Raw genomic sequence first — 14,538 nt, forward strand, 5'->3', positions numbered from 1 at the left:
TTAAAAGCCAAAGATGTTCCATAAACGCACCATCCCCCAGACCTACGCACTATGCACAGATGTAGTTGTCTACATTGTAGACTTGAACTTCCTAGAGTAGAACTTTAACTCCCCACAAACTGCCAATTAATTAATAGTTGAATATAAAGAAGTTGAGGAGAAAAAACTTTCTAAAATGTATGGATGAATGGCAATATGAGGGCATGTCTACACTGTGGCAGTATTTCAGGATACTTCTGGGATCCCGAAATAGCATATTCTGCATCTTGATAGTGCACCTGTTATTTCAAAATATCTTTCCCCGAGGATTAAGGGATATTTTCAAATAATGCTCTATTTCTTAATGTGGTGCTATGTAGACAGCGCCAAATTTCAAAATACACTAGAAATAAGCCACACAATTTGAGCTACAGCTGCAGTGTGGACGAACCTAGGAGAACTAAATTCTATCATTATTCTTTTTGAAGCCAAGTGGCTAGCAAGTGCCCTTCTTCAGCCTACACCACTATTCTCATATCTAGTCTGGTCACTTTATTCCTTCTCTAGCTCAACACATTGGAACTCTCAGCAGTTCAGCAAGTAAATCCTCCTCCAACCTACCTCACTCTATCTTTTCTTCAATCGAGACACCATTTTTTGTTCCTATGCAGTCAAATTCCTCCTCCAAACCACCACAGTTTCCCTTCCTATCACAGATCTTCCCCATCACAGCAGCCAGTATTCCCCCCCAAATTGTCTACGTGACTTCTGTTTTCAGCTCTCTTGCTACACCCTTCCTCCATTTTAGCAGCTGTGCATCACTTTTACTCTGCCTTTAAATTCTCCCTGTGACTCTCAGGTGATGTGTTCTTTCACTAACCTGATCAAGATATATTTGGGTATGTCTATACTACAAAGTTAATTCGAACTAACGGATGTTAGTTCGAATTAACTTTGATAGGCGCTACACTAGCGCTCCGCTAGTTCAAACTTAATTCAAACTAGTGGAGTGCTTAGTTCGAACTAGGTAAACCTCATTCTACGAGGACTAAGCCTAGTTCGAACTTACTAGTTCGAATTAAGGGGTGTGTAGCCCCGTAATTCGAACTAGTGGGAGGCTAGCCCTCCCCAGCTTTCCCTGGTGGCCACTCTGGCCAACACCAGGGAAACTCGTCTGCCCCCCTCCTGGCCCCGAACCCTTTAAAGGGGCACGGGCTGGCTACGGTGCCCGTGCCAGGTGCAAGCCTGCCAGCACCCAGCCAGCAGACCCTGCACCTGGCACAGCTCGAGCCAGCCACCCGATGCCCCCCAGCCCTCCCCCTCTTCCCGGGACCAGGCTGGCGGCTCCCGGGAACTTGCCCAGGACTGCAAGAGGCGGGCACCCGCCTGGTCCAGTGCAGACATCGTGGACCTCGTCCACGACCTCCGCACTAGGCACAGGAAAGCGGCCGTCTAGGGCAGGAGAGCTGCCAGCCTGGCCACCCAGGAGCAGGTTGGCATGAAAATCAAGGTGGTCCACTGAGACCCCCGACCCTGAGCCCTGAGCTTAGAATGGCCGTACTGGGTCAGACCAAAGGTCCATCTAGCCCAGTAGTCTGGATGTGTTAGTTCGAATTAGCTTAGTTAGAATTAACTAATTAGAACTAAGTTCGAATTAGCACTGTAGTGTAGACATACCCTTTCTTTCAGCCCATCTGCTGTGCCCTTTCTTTGGCTCGCCCAGGTTATGTCTACACTGCAGGTTATTTTTGAGAAAAGGTACACAAATTGCAAACCCCAATTTGAGTACCTTTTTCTGATTCTTTTTTCAGAAGAGGCTTTTCCAATATTTGGCCTATCTACACAGGGCCAAATGTGGGAAAAACCTCCTCTTTTGGAAGAGCCGTTATTCTTCATAAAATGAGGAATGCAGGGCTTCCGAAAGAGTACGCCCACTTTTTCAGAAACTGATTAGAAAAAGCGGATGCATTCCTTGGACACAACAGAGTTTTTCCGGGATACCAGGTATCCTGGAATAATTCTGTAGTGTGGATATAGCCCCTGTTAATACTCTCCCCTAAAGCACCTCGCCAAGTTACTCCTTCAGTTAACTCAATGAACTCCTCATCAGTCTGCTTTACTAGACTCTTCCTAAACCTGGGCACCATGTTATTCCTCCAGTCCAGTCATTATCCACTTCAAAGGCTGCAGAAAACACATTAGTTTCTGAGATCATACATTGGTGTGAAAGAGCTTCCGCAAATCCCTTTCATGAGTTATGTTTCTTTAGTTTACTTGCCCCAGCACAAAAGTTTAGTCTCATAATAATATTTTCCCTTATACAATTCCTTCCATCCCAGCATTTCAGAGTGGTGAACATTCATTCCTAAATGTAGCCTCACAATGCATCTTTATGATAGGGAAAAATCTGCCAGATTCACAGAGAAGCTGAAGCAAAGAGAAATTAAATGATTTACCCAAAAGCTGCACACAAAGCCTGTGGCAGACTACGAGATTATTTTTCACTTTGCCCCAGATTATCCAGACACTTCTCATCTCAAATCGCAGTGATTTACTATTTTTGGATGAAAATCCTATCACGGTGGTACTGTCAATACCATAGCTTATTTCAATTTGAATTTCTGCTAGCTAACCACTAGAACCTGACCTGCCAAACTGAATTGCTGCTAGCAGAATAATCTAAAAAGTTTTCTCAGAAAGTTCAAACTCACTTATTAAAATAGAAACTGTTTCAGATTTTGGTTATTACACTTTATTTCTCATTGATTTTTATTTAATCAGCTGGCTCTCTAGAGAAGGCTCGATCCCCCCCCCCCCCCGGGGGGAAGCCGGCCGGCTTTCCCTGCCGCTATGGGGAAGAGGAGGGGGGATCAGCTGGCTCTCTGGAGAAGGCACACGGCTGGCTTCCCCTGCTGTGGCTGATCCCTCAGCCCCCTCCAAGGGAAGCCGGCAGGCTTTGGCTTCTCTGATGCCAACTCCCCCTCTGCGGCAGGGGAAGCTGGTGTCTGGCTTTTCCAGGGCAACCCCCGCACCCGCGGCAGGGGAAGCTGGTGCCTGCCCCCCCAGGTGCAGGGAACCCCCCCCTTCCCCTGCATGCCCCTCTCCCAGGACTGACCGTGACCCCCCTGTATGTTGCAGGGAATGCGTGCTCTTGGTCACGGTGCTCCTCACAGCCAAGTAAGGCATTTCCAGAAGGGGAGGGGGAAATGAAAGTGTAGCAGTCGCAGCAGGGTCCAGGAATTTGGCACCCCATCAACTTGGCGCCCTAGGCGGCTGCCTAGTTCGCCTATACGCAAGAGCTGCCCCTGCACCCGGCATAAGAATATCTCCTTCATGGTAGAGGCAGAGTCTATCAAGGTATCTCACTGTCCAGGGTGCCTTAAGAATGGTCAAAACCACATCGAAGCTGATTCAGCTCCAGCAGTGCAAAAGGGTTGGATGATGGCTGGGTCCAGAACTGGATCCCTGCCATTCAGCAGCTCCCAAAAGATGCAGACCTGCTACAATCAGCTCCCATGCCACTCTGTCCAGCCTACCCTGCAGGGTGAGGGGTTCTGCACTCTGTTTACCCTCAGCTGGCATACAGTCCCTTGGGGACCTGTGCCACAAACAGCATCAAAGATCAAAATGCTTGTAACAGATTCCAGCTCTGGGGTTCCTGGCCCTGGAGCAAACGAGGCAGAGGTTTTGAATTTAGACACAAATTCACACTGCACGTTGTGAAGTAGGAATGTGACAAAGGCACTATTTAAGAGGTTCGCTGGATACTGCATTTGAATGTGACAGCCCCTGATGGCATAAACCCATGATGCCTTGCAATCCATAGCAAGCCAACAACCAATGCAGAGCAGCACGAAATTGACCAAAGAGACCCCATATGTTACTGAAAAGTAGAGAAGGACAAAAACTCAGTAAGACTGTATATCTAACCAAAGACTGATTGGCTGAAGTGCTATGCCAGTGAAAAGACTGTTCTGTAGCCTACATTTTCTTTTAATAAATAACAATAACATTCATGATTGAATAAAAATTAATTTATGCATTTACTCTTTGTGCTTGGCACTCATTTCAAATTTATTCATAGCTCTGCATCCCAGTGGTGGCCAACCTGCATTCCTATTAGCTTTCTAGGAAAGAACCATGAGAAAGGATTAAGGGCTGCAGCAGAACAATGGGCAACCTAGGCTAGTGAGTGGGCTGCATGAGTGACCCTCCTTTATCTCAGTGGGCTGCAAGATTGGCATAACCAAAATGGTCTCCTGGGATAGGGGAGTTTTGCTAACTGTGCCTGTGTATCTAGAATTTTTGGGGTATTTCTATTGAACTGTAGCAGCATTTTGACTGGCTGCAGAAAGAGCACCGCACTCTCACAGTGAATGTTGTGTGCAATCAGCACACACCTCTCTTAATGTGTGTGTCACTTTAGTAATATCAGTAAGGAAAAACGATGTGGCTGGAAACCAGCAGAATCCGGCAACCCTGAGCATGGACAAAGTCTTCCCTTGTCAACCGATCTGCGTCTTGACTCGCGTGCTGTGCCGACGATCAGCTGAGCCGGCACAGTGCGGTGGCCATTTTTATTTTAATGAAGCCGGGGATATTTAAATCCCCACTTCATTGACTATGTCGGGTAGTCTATTTTACATGCCTCTTTCGGCAAAGGCATGTAGTCTAGACATAACCTTATAGATTTACTGGAGCATAAGCTTTCTTGGGCAAAGACCCACTTTGTCAGATGCATGTCTAAGATGCATGCATCTGATGAAGTGGGTCTTTGCCCACGAAAGCTTATGCTCCAATAAATCTGTTAGTCTGTAAGGTGCCATAGTACTTCTCATTGTTCTTGCAGATTCAGACTAACACAGCTGCCCCTCTGATATTGTTCCCTAAAGGTGCAGTCTTAGCCTGAAGGTAGTGCTGTAGAGTCATAGGGAAAAATGCAATGCTTCTCTATGTTTAATTTGTGTTAAGGGAAACAAGAACAATAAATGGATTGCCCAAGTGAACAGATCTGGGAAATTGCTGGGTGAGATCTAGAGAAAAATACATACCAGTGAAAAGAAAAATGAAAAAATTAATGAAGAATCCAAACACATCAAGATGTAAATTGAAGCACTATATTTTACCAAGTGACTGATCACACATCCCCAACATCATTACTGGTACTGAAGAAGCACCTACGGATCAGATAAGAATGGGACCCTCTTTTACTAGAAACTGTAGAATTATGTGGTCCCTGACTTTAAGAGCATAAACCAAAGCAGACAAGGCAGAAGACAGGTAGGGTAAAGGCAAGCAGAGTGAACCAGGTCCTGGTTTATAAACATCATCATAGTCCCATTATCTTTTTAAGGTACAAATGGGAAGGTTTGTTTCCCTGCTTTTAAAAACCACAGAGAATTTCTGAATGTTTCAATGTTATTTTACTTTTGCCAGCTCATTATTGGATCCATCTGCTTTCAAATTTTCTTTGGTAACTGGATTATTGAAGTGACATCCGAGGATAAACAATCCTTTTTGTAAGTACAACACCCAAAACTTAACCAGCAATTGAATGGAGACAAAAACATCTTCAATTAAATCTCTTTACAGCAGGAACGGGCAACCACAAATAGTAGGTGGACTGCGTGAGTGGCCCTCTTTCACCTCAGAGGACTGCAGCAGCCCATGGCTCACTGGGGTTCCACCTGTGGCCCCGTAGCCCCCCTGTCTGCTCCCCATGTGCCTCTTACGCACTGGGGCATTGGAGCCACACACTTACCTACTCCTCGCCCCTCCCTCCCAGAGCTGGAAGGCTACAAACAGCTGATTTGCTGCATTCCATCTCTGGGAGAGGGGAGGAGGTGCAGGGACAAAGCAGTGGGAGGGAGCAGGGTGAAGTAGGAAGTGCAGGGCTCTGGTGTCCAGTGTGCAAAAGGTTCATGGTGGAAAGGGGCAGTCAGGGCACCCATAGATCACAGATGAAGTGGCCCACAGGCCGCAGGTTGCTCACCACTGCTTTACAGCATTTCTTTTCTTTGTTGCATCACAGGGAGTACGTCTAGGAATAAACCAGGGGTGGCCAATCCCCGGCTTTCGAGCCTCATGTGGCTCTTTGCTCAAAGAAATGTGACTCTTGCTAGTTTGAAGCCGTTGCCCAGACTGCTCAAATCTGCTCTGTGTGCGCACCCCAGTGCCTAGAGAAGCACATGGCTGCAGTGGTGGCAGCTCCGGTGATATCCAGGCTTGTTGTTGAAGAGTACCAGCATGGCGCTGCTTGCAGGCTGCCTGGGGCCTCTGCTACCCAGTGGCAGATCCTTTCTATTGCTGCTAGTTGCAGCCTCCCTCTTGCAGCCAAGGACAATTTCCATTCCTCCAGATGCTTTGGGATGGCCTCCAAGCACCAGCCTGTCCTTCAGTCCTGCAAGCATCTTCCAAAGCAGCCCTGCACAGATGTCACCATGGAGCCACCAGCAAATACACACCAGGGCACATGGGAATGATCATCAGCCAAAGAACCTGAAGTGCAAACAGACCCATGGCTGGTGCAAGCGCATTAGTACTCCCAATGGGATTGAGGTGATCTTCTGACGCATGGAAATCTCTGAGCCATTGAGTTTGTATCTACAGAATCTGTTGAGCATGAAATGTTTTAATCAAGCCTGAACCTCCCTCTTCATCCCTTTACAGTGAACCAGCCTGAGAGTTTGCAATGACCCAGGCTTCTCTATGTAACACCCATGAGTCCTAAAATGTGAAGAATTATTGAGTGGTACTTTGATAAATGTGGGGTGCTGATTTTCTTTTCCACTGGCTTCACTTGATGGCCAATTATTTTGAAGGGCAATGATTTCAAGTGGTGGAAGTAGTTCTAGGGTAAAAATTGTGTAATTAGAAGGCATAATTACAAAATAATAAAAAAAATCATTGGGTTAGAGCGTGGGGGGCGGGAGCTGGGGGTGCCTGGCTCTGTGGGAGGGGTAGGTGCATTGGGTTGTAGTGGGAGGAGGGTGCTTGGCTCATTGCACTACTATCCACATCTATTTTGGCTTTTTGTGTCTGGTTGGCCACCTGTGGAATAAACAGTGCTAATTGTTTTTATATGGAAATACTTTTTTCCCCCCAGATTGTTATTCAGCATTATTTCCTAGCACCGCCAATCAGTACAACTGTGTTTCATCTATTCTTGTAGCAGGTCCAGGCCCAATTCTATGGAAGTTAATTTTTCCCATAAATGTCACAAGTTCCAGAAACTCTCTATTCTCTAGAATTTATATTTAGTATCTTTGAGCTGATGTGCCAGTTCTGTTTACAGTCAGAGCACAGTCGCTGTGTTTGGGGGTTTGCAAAGGGTCCAAGGCCAGTGGGAGGCTACAATGACTTCCTGGAGTGCCCTGCAAGAGAGCATTTACAGTGCCGCAGCTGCCAACAAGTTTGCTCGGCACACCTTGGCCTAGCCATAGGCCGAGCGATAGTGTATAAGGCCTAAGCCACCGCGGAGAGATTCAGATGCCTCCCAACTGATTAGCAGCGTGCCCACAGCTGCCCACAGCCAGCAGCATGGTGAACGTCTGCACATGCCTTGGTTCACATAACAAAATTTATTCTGCACATGGATGGAAAAAATAGAGGGAACATTGCGGGAGTCCCTGGCCCACGGAGCATACAGCCCACTAGGTGAGCTGGCAAGGAAATAACCAGTTCTGTTGGAACTCTGCTTGCAACTTAGTGAAAATTCATTTATCCTAAAATGTTGTCAAAAAACTTCTCAAGTTTTGACCAACTGCTGTTTTCTAACTAAACTCCATTTTGTTGGAAAATTTCTGACCAGATCTCATTGGTACCTCTGCAGGGGGAGGAAGAGAGTGCTTTCGTCATATGTTCATGCATGTATACTGAGTAGATGTGCAAGACTTGAAGGAATCAATCACTCATCTTGCCTTGTCAACAGTAGTGCAAATATTCACAAACCTTTAGCTGGGTTTTGTGTTGGTTTTAAGGAGTAGATCTGCACCAGCCTGCCTCTTCTTTTCAGCAGTCAGCTCTTGCCCCTTATTAATTTTTAAATGGTTGAAAAATATACAAAAGCCTTAGAGGCTACAAATTTCTCACATTCGTATCCTAGCAGTGGCTTATAGCCCGATAATTGTCCTCAAAAGAAACAAGCCACCCAATGAACGGTGTTAATCTATGTTCCCCAGATAGGCCAAATTCTGACTTAGGGCACATCTAGAGTCTAGACTGCCTGTGGCTTTCAAAAGAAGATATGCAAATCTGGTGTGAATTTGCATATCTTCTTCCAATCCCATTTTCAGAAGAGTTTTTTTTTTTTTTAACCCAGTCTAGACACGGTTCTTTTGGAAAAAACCCTTTTTTGAAAGAACCCTGTACACCTTATGTTTTTAGGAAGAAGGTTTCTTTCGAAAAAGGGTTTTTTTTTAAAGAACCGGGTCTAGACTGGGTTTTTTTTTCGAAAAAAACTCTTCCGAAAACAGGATCGGAAGAAGATACGCAAATTCATGCCAAATTTGCGTATCTTCTTTTGAAAGCCACGGGCAGTCTAGACATGCCTTAGGTGGTATACATATGCAAATTTCATCTGTTCACATTGGAGCTTCACATGATCATCCCAGTGGAAAAGTCAGGCATCTACTTTCTGGATTTGATTCTGAAACCACAGTCAGCCTAAGGCTACGCATTGGTTGAGCAAAGCTGAAAGATGGCATTTTGCTGCTCTACATCAACATGACCAATTCCTGTTCCCAATTACTGCTTGCTATATGCAAGGATGGCTGAAGGATTTTCAGAAGATTAGGAAGACAGTTTTTTGGACACACCCCACCTTTGAGTCAAATGTAGTTGCACAGCTAAGGACTGGTTAGATTAGAAAATTATCAGGTCCCTCAGCCTTGTGTTGCAGGAATGAGTCCAGATGCTCACTCCATATAAACTTAGTGACTAACTTACCTCAGATGGTGTCAATTTACATTGACCAGGAAATTCACAAGAAATTAGCTAGAAACAGTCTTATTTCAGTGAAAGTGAAGATGCTCCTTTACCTTTTTGGTCTCTCCAAATCAAGTAGACCTGTAGCCCTGTGTTTCCTGGAATCTATAGGCTGAATAAATTTTTAGTGCACTTCCTGATTATTGACTGCTTGCATTCTCTTTCTGTGATTGCACTGAAAATATCCCCTGTAAGATAGCTGCATCCTAGGCCTGAATTTTTGCTTAGGTACACACGGCAGATACCAGCAATGATCACTGACCTTTAAACCCTGGGGGCCTCTCCGACCTTCTGCACCCTAAGAATGAAAGACAAGAGCAATTTTATCCAAAATCACAGAGCAGTAAAAAAGTAATAGTCCTGGAGCCAAATATGAGAAATTGGAAGGGGAGGCTATTCCCAGACCAAAAACTTCATTGAGGTGAAATTGAGGTTGAGCATTTGTGCCCGTAAATTGAGGGTAGAAACCTTACAAGAGTCCATTATCAAAACACAATAGTAGGAAATTCAGAGGAAAGGCATTCAAACACCCTTCTCTAGGATGACTTCCCCATTCCTCATCCCTGCTGTTAAGGTCAGCAGAAGGAATGTCCCATGCCTGTGCACTTCAAGCAGTGGAGACTGCATTACTCCCCTAAGCATGCTGCTCTTCCTACTTCCTTCATGACCCTAGTGACAGTGTTCAACATTATGGAGGCTTGTTGGGAGCTCCCCCAGACCAGGTCAGAAAAAGGCAATAAGCAGCCCAATCCTGAGTGTTAGCAACCCCGTTGCCTCCATTTTCTGGGAGATGAAAGAAGTTAAGAAAAAGTCCCCTCGGCCTCCTCTGTCTCAAAGAACTAAAAATAGGCTTGTCAGCTCCCCAAGAATTTATATAGGCTATTGGAGGAATAAGAAGCCTACTAAGGCTCATGGGTAGGCAGAGGTGCAGTTAGGCTTGTCCCTGGTGACATTCCAAAGTTTCTACATCTCCTTCAGGGTCCTAGGTCACCCTTGAGCCTTGTGCTCAGTGGAGATCATAAATCAGTAACTCGTCCGGTATATTTAAAATTGCATAGAAACTGTTACTTCCATCACAGACCAACCCTTGCAAATTGGAGGCCAATATTCCTTTGATGTAGACTTTTTGTGGGGAGAAAAGAGCGGGGGACAAAACTGGGCTTATAAATGGGAACATCATGGCATCCTCAACTAGAGATCAGCTCCTTCCAGTTCATAAGGATAAAATTCTCTTACATCAGTGCCCTCTTCACCAAGCTCTCCTGGCACTCCATCTGTTCCTGGTTCTCCCTGCAACACAAAAAGGCATTGTCAGACTTAAAAAAATACATGAAATACATTTAGGTTTTTTTACAGCCCTTCTTTGATATTTTTCCCAGAACATTTTTTTCTTATAATTGCATTACAGTCTCTCAAGCCTCAGTGAGTGTTAGATTTAGCTCTGTGAAAGATATGCATAATTACAAATATCTAACCAGAAGAAACTTGTTTGTTTTTGAGTTCCAACTCTTCAACCATAACCAGCTGAGATTAGATAAAGGCTTTGGAAGGATCTTTTTTCTGCCTTTGCCTTCCAATGAAAGCAGATGGAGGGGATTCTGAGGGAAGATTAATCAGGAAGTGGTGACTTTTCTTGCCAGAAATTAAGGGCTGCTCTTTTCTGAAAAACAATTATATAAAAAGGGCAGCTTCTTAATGTCCGGGCCTGATCCAAAGACCATTGAAAGACAGTAAGGGGGCTTTCATTGACTTTAATGGTCTTTGCATTAGGTCCAAGATCTATTTTTCAGGCAGTGAATCAGCTTCCTGTAGACCAAGGAGTTTTTGAGATATGACCAGATTTCATAGGGATGTGCCCATACCTACTGTATCTCTAATTTTGATATCTAAGTAGAACTTACTGCTTGAAAATGAGGCAAAATGAGCAGAGCCCCTTTAGTTGTTTTATTTGTACTGAATCAGGATCAGAATTGCTGTACACACATATGCTAAGGTTCAAGTTCCTGTCCCAAAGCACTTACAGCAAATCTATTTATTTATTTATTTAAAATATTTTTACCCCACCTCGCTATTTAAAATATTCAAGGCGGCTTACAATTAAAAAAAACAATAAATAAATGTATATACAAGTAAAATAAAAGACCCCAAAGTAGGGGGGACATGAAAACCTGCTAAAACACCAGAAAAGATTCAGAGGACATGTTGTAAGCATGTATACAAGTGTGACTAGGTGTACCAACCCCACACTGGGCCTGTGGGGGGGGAGGTTAAACAGGCCTAGCTAGCTGAGAGAACCCCTCCCTCACAGCCCTGCTGGGCATGCTCCAACTGGAGGACCAGTATAAAGGCCAATGGAGCAGCTCAGTCAGGGATGACGTCTGCAGAAACGGGAGTGGCTGCTGCTGCTGCCGCCGCCGCCGCCACTGCCACCACCACCACCAGAATCCCAGAGAAGGAGCAGCAGGCAGAAGCTGCAGCAGAGGCCAGCCAGCAGAGACCAGCTGGGAAAGCACACATCCTGGAGGGTGCAGGTGGGGAAGACACCGATAGTCTGGAACAGGGTAGGAAGTAGCTCAGGGTGGGGAGTTGGAGCATCCCATGAGCTCAGCATTTTTGGACAGATTCCCCACTGAGCTAATGGTGGGACACCCCCACCACTGACAGGGCCCTGGGCTGGGACCTGGCATAGAGGGAGGGCCTGTGTCCCCCTACCCCACCCTTTTAACCCCCCAAAGATGGGGGTGCTACATCTGGACTATTAATTAAGGCAAGTAGGCCTTACTGTTCTGCAATAGGGAGCATTTGCCACTGACTAGGCTGCTGAGCCCTGTTGTCCTGCTGACAGGGGCTGCTACTGACTTGCGGCCTGTAACAATTATGGGATGGAGCACCCCAGACTGGGCCTGAAAGGCTCAATGCCCTCTCCCCATTGGGGCTGGGTTTACGACCCTGTGACACAAAGTCTGAATGACACATCAAAAAGGAGTTCAGTCTGTTCTAAGGAATAAATTATTTCTAGCAAGCTGACAAGGCTGTGTTGATATTCGGTATGTCTGATTTATTCCCCCTCTCCCCCCGCCTCAAGCAATGTAATTTGGGAAATACATGGTATTTCAGTGTTTGGAGGGAGAAATGAGAAATGAAGTGGTCTCAATCCATCCTGACAAGTCTTCTGTTGAAATATAGTCCTGTTAAATCCAGGTAACAAATTACAAAGTATCATCCTTCTAGTCAAAGTTCATTTGACATCCATCAGCAAGCATAAGAATATAACCAGGTTGTAAACACAGCGTGGCATGTCTATGGATTGATACAATAATTTAAAAAGAGAATACTTCTCCAAAGGCCTAGGTGTTGCAAATGTAGCCCACACACCTAAGCTATGTCTACACTGCCCCCTTTTTGCGCAAAAAATATGCAAATGAGGCAAAGCGAGGAATATCACTGCACCTCATTTGCATAATTAATTAGGCTCCATTTTTGCACAAAAAGTTTTTGTGCAAAAAGCCCCTCTTGCGCGAGAGCCATTCTTCCACATTTTTTTCAGGAAAAACAGCTCTTGCACAAGAGGGGGTATTTGGGCAAAAACAGAGCCTCATTCATTATTTCAAACTTTGCCTCATTTACATCCATTTTTCTGGAAAAAGCTATAGTGTTGACATAGCCCTAGTGTGGGTCACTGTCCCTACAGTGGCACTTAGAACACTTACAGTGAAAAATAAGAACAAGGGAGCCCTACGGCCTAAGCTAAGAGCCCGCTGGCTTTCAACTCAAATGGTAGCGGCTCTTATACTAAGCTCTAGAGGTCCCAGGTTCAAATCTGTGCAGTGGTGGTTACACAAACAAGTTATGAAGCAAAAAGGTAAAAATTAAATAGCAACTCATCCCCCAACAACTGCCAAAACTCAACCTTCTAAGAAATACACAGTTTTCCACCCCCATTAGCCTTCAAAAGTGTAAAGCTGTGTTTACCTGCTGCCCTGGCTTTCCTTTTTCACCCTTTGGGCCAGAGATATTATTGTTAATTCCAGGATCACCCTGAAAAAAGTCAAGACATTAACCATTTTTTAGAAACTTCCTCTTTGCTAGTACAGCTGCAAAGACAGACTGTGGAAATAAGAGTGTATAGATTAATTCAGAAGATGATGGAGACAAGAGGCCTCTGAGAAATGTAGTTTTATAATCAAAAGCTAAAACCTCTTTGCCCAAACAGATGAAGAAAACTATCCGGATGGGTGATGAATTCAAACTTGTAATTAAATGGTTGATCACTGTTTAGATATAATTATCCAGGATCTATATAATAAGATTTCAGGATTGTCACTTTGCCATTCTGAAGCCTAGCATGTTTGTTAAATCAGGGTGTGTCTAGACTACAGAGTTTTGTCGACAAAAGTAGACTTTTGTCGACAAAACTATACCTGCGTCTACACTGCCGCTGAGTTCTGTCGACATAACGTCGACAGAACTCGGCAGTTTTGTCGACGCTGGTAAACCTCATTTTATGAGGCATAACGCCTTTTGTCGACAGAGTTCTGTCGACAGAAGGTGTTATTGCATGTAGGATTGTGTCTAGACTACAGGGTTTTGTCGACAAAGCAGCTTGCTTTGTCGACAGAACTGAATGTAGTCTAGACGCTCTATGTCGACAGAAGTTTTGTCGACAGTATCTGTCGACAAAACTTCTATCGACAAAACCCTGTAGTCTAGACGTACCCTCAGTGGGAAGTGATGGAAACAGCTACGAGCATGGCTAAGAGCTCTTTAATGTTAAGAATATTATCGCCACATTCATTCATTCATTGGGTTTCATGGCGTGTTACCATACTGCCCGTAAATTCTCTGCTGTTTTTACTTTACAAATAATCCCTATGTAGCATACAGCTACAGTAGCTCCTGTATCTATGATATGCCAAGAGTCCCAGACCATTGTGATATCAGAGGTAACTCAACCAATCCCACCTTTGCCCTGCAGCTAATTTGCATGCCACATTTTCATTGGTTGCATGGGGGAGACTGCTCAGATACTGGATTATTTGGCCCAACAGCTACACCCATGCAAAAGTGAAGTTTTACTTGTGCTGGTGACAACATAACTGGGCAATGGTCTTCAGCAAGTTTTTATCCTAAAATGGTTGTTGTCTCTTTGGATACAATTCAGTTGGACTCAGGGAATGAAATCCTGACCTGCTGAAGTCATGACAATGGCAAAATTCTTATGCGCTTCAATGGGTTACTAGAATGCTTGACAGTGTTCCCATTTTAACTGAGCATTAGCAACTGGCAGAAGCCACATGATGTCCTTTGCTACTCAGAGAAAAAGCCTGCAGATGCATTCTAACTCCTAGCCCTCAGACACTGCTGGAGCCCTTCCATTAGATTAGGGCTCTATGGTTCATAACAAGGAGGGGTGGAATCAGAAAACAGCTGTTCTCTTCATCCTTGCATATTTCCAACCAGAAATCAACTCCTTTTTAGAGGATGAGGGTTCAGTTCAGCCAGCAGTAGAGACTGCAGGACAGACTGGTTCCAAAAGAGGCTGTATTACCCTGGATAAGGAAGCACAGGAAGCAG

General features: G+C 44.9%; 1 protein-coding gene across 3 annotated transcripts in view; it reads right to left on the minus strand.

Annotated features, from left to right (window-relative positions):
- Window positions 1-14,538, minus strand: part of LOC102454802 (collagen alpha-4(VI) chain-like) — a 135,826-nt gene that overhangs the window by 47,097 nt on the left and 74,191 nt on the right. For all 3 annotated transcript variants that reach the window (XM_025183550.2, XM_006120911.4, XM_025183551.2), the window contains 3 exons: window positions 12,937-13,002; window positions 10,201-10,254; window positions 9,227-9,262 (listed from right to left, as the gene is read on the minus strand). In XM_025183550.2, coding sequence (XP_025039335.2) covers window positions 9,227-9,262; window positions 10,201-10,254; window positions 12,937-13,002 — 156 coding nt within the window. The remainder of the gene's footprint in view (window positions 1-9,226; window positions 9,263-10,200; window positions 10,255-12,936; window positions 13,003-14,538) is intronic.

This window comes from Pelodiscus sinensis, chromosome 2 (assembly GCF_049634645.1).
Source record: "Pelodiscus sinensis isolate JC-2024 chromosome 2, ASM4963464v1, whole genome shotgun sequence".
NCBI classification, from domain to species: Eukaryota; Metazoa; Chordata; order Testudines; family Trionychidae; genus Pelodiscus; species Pelodiscus sinensis.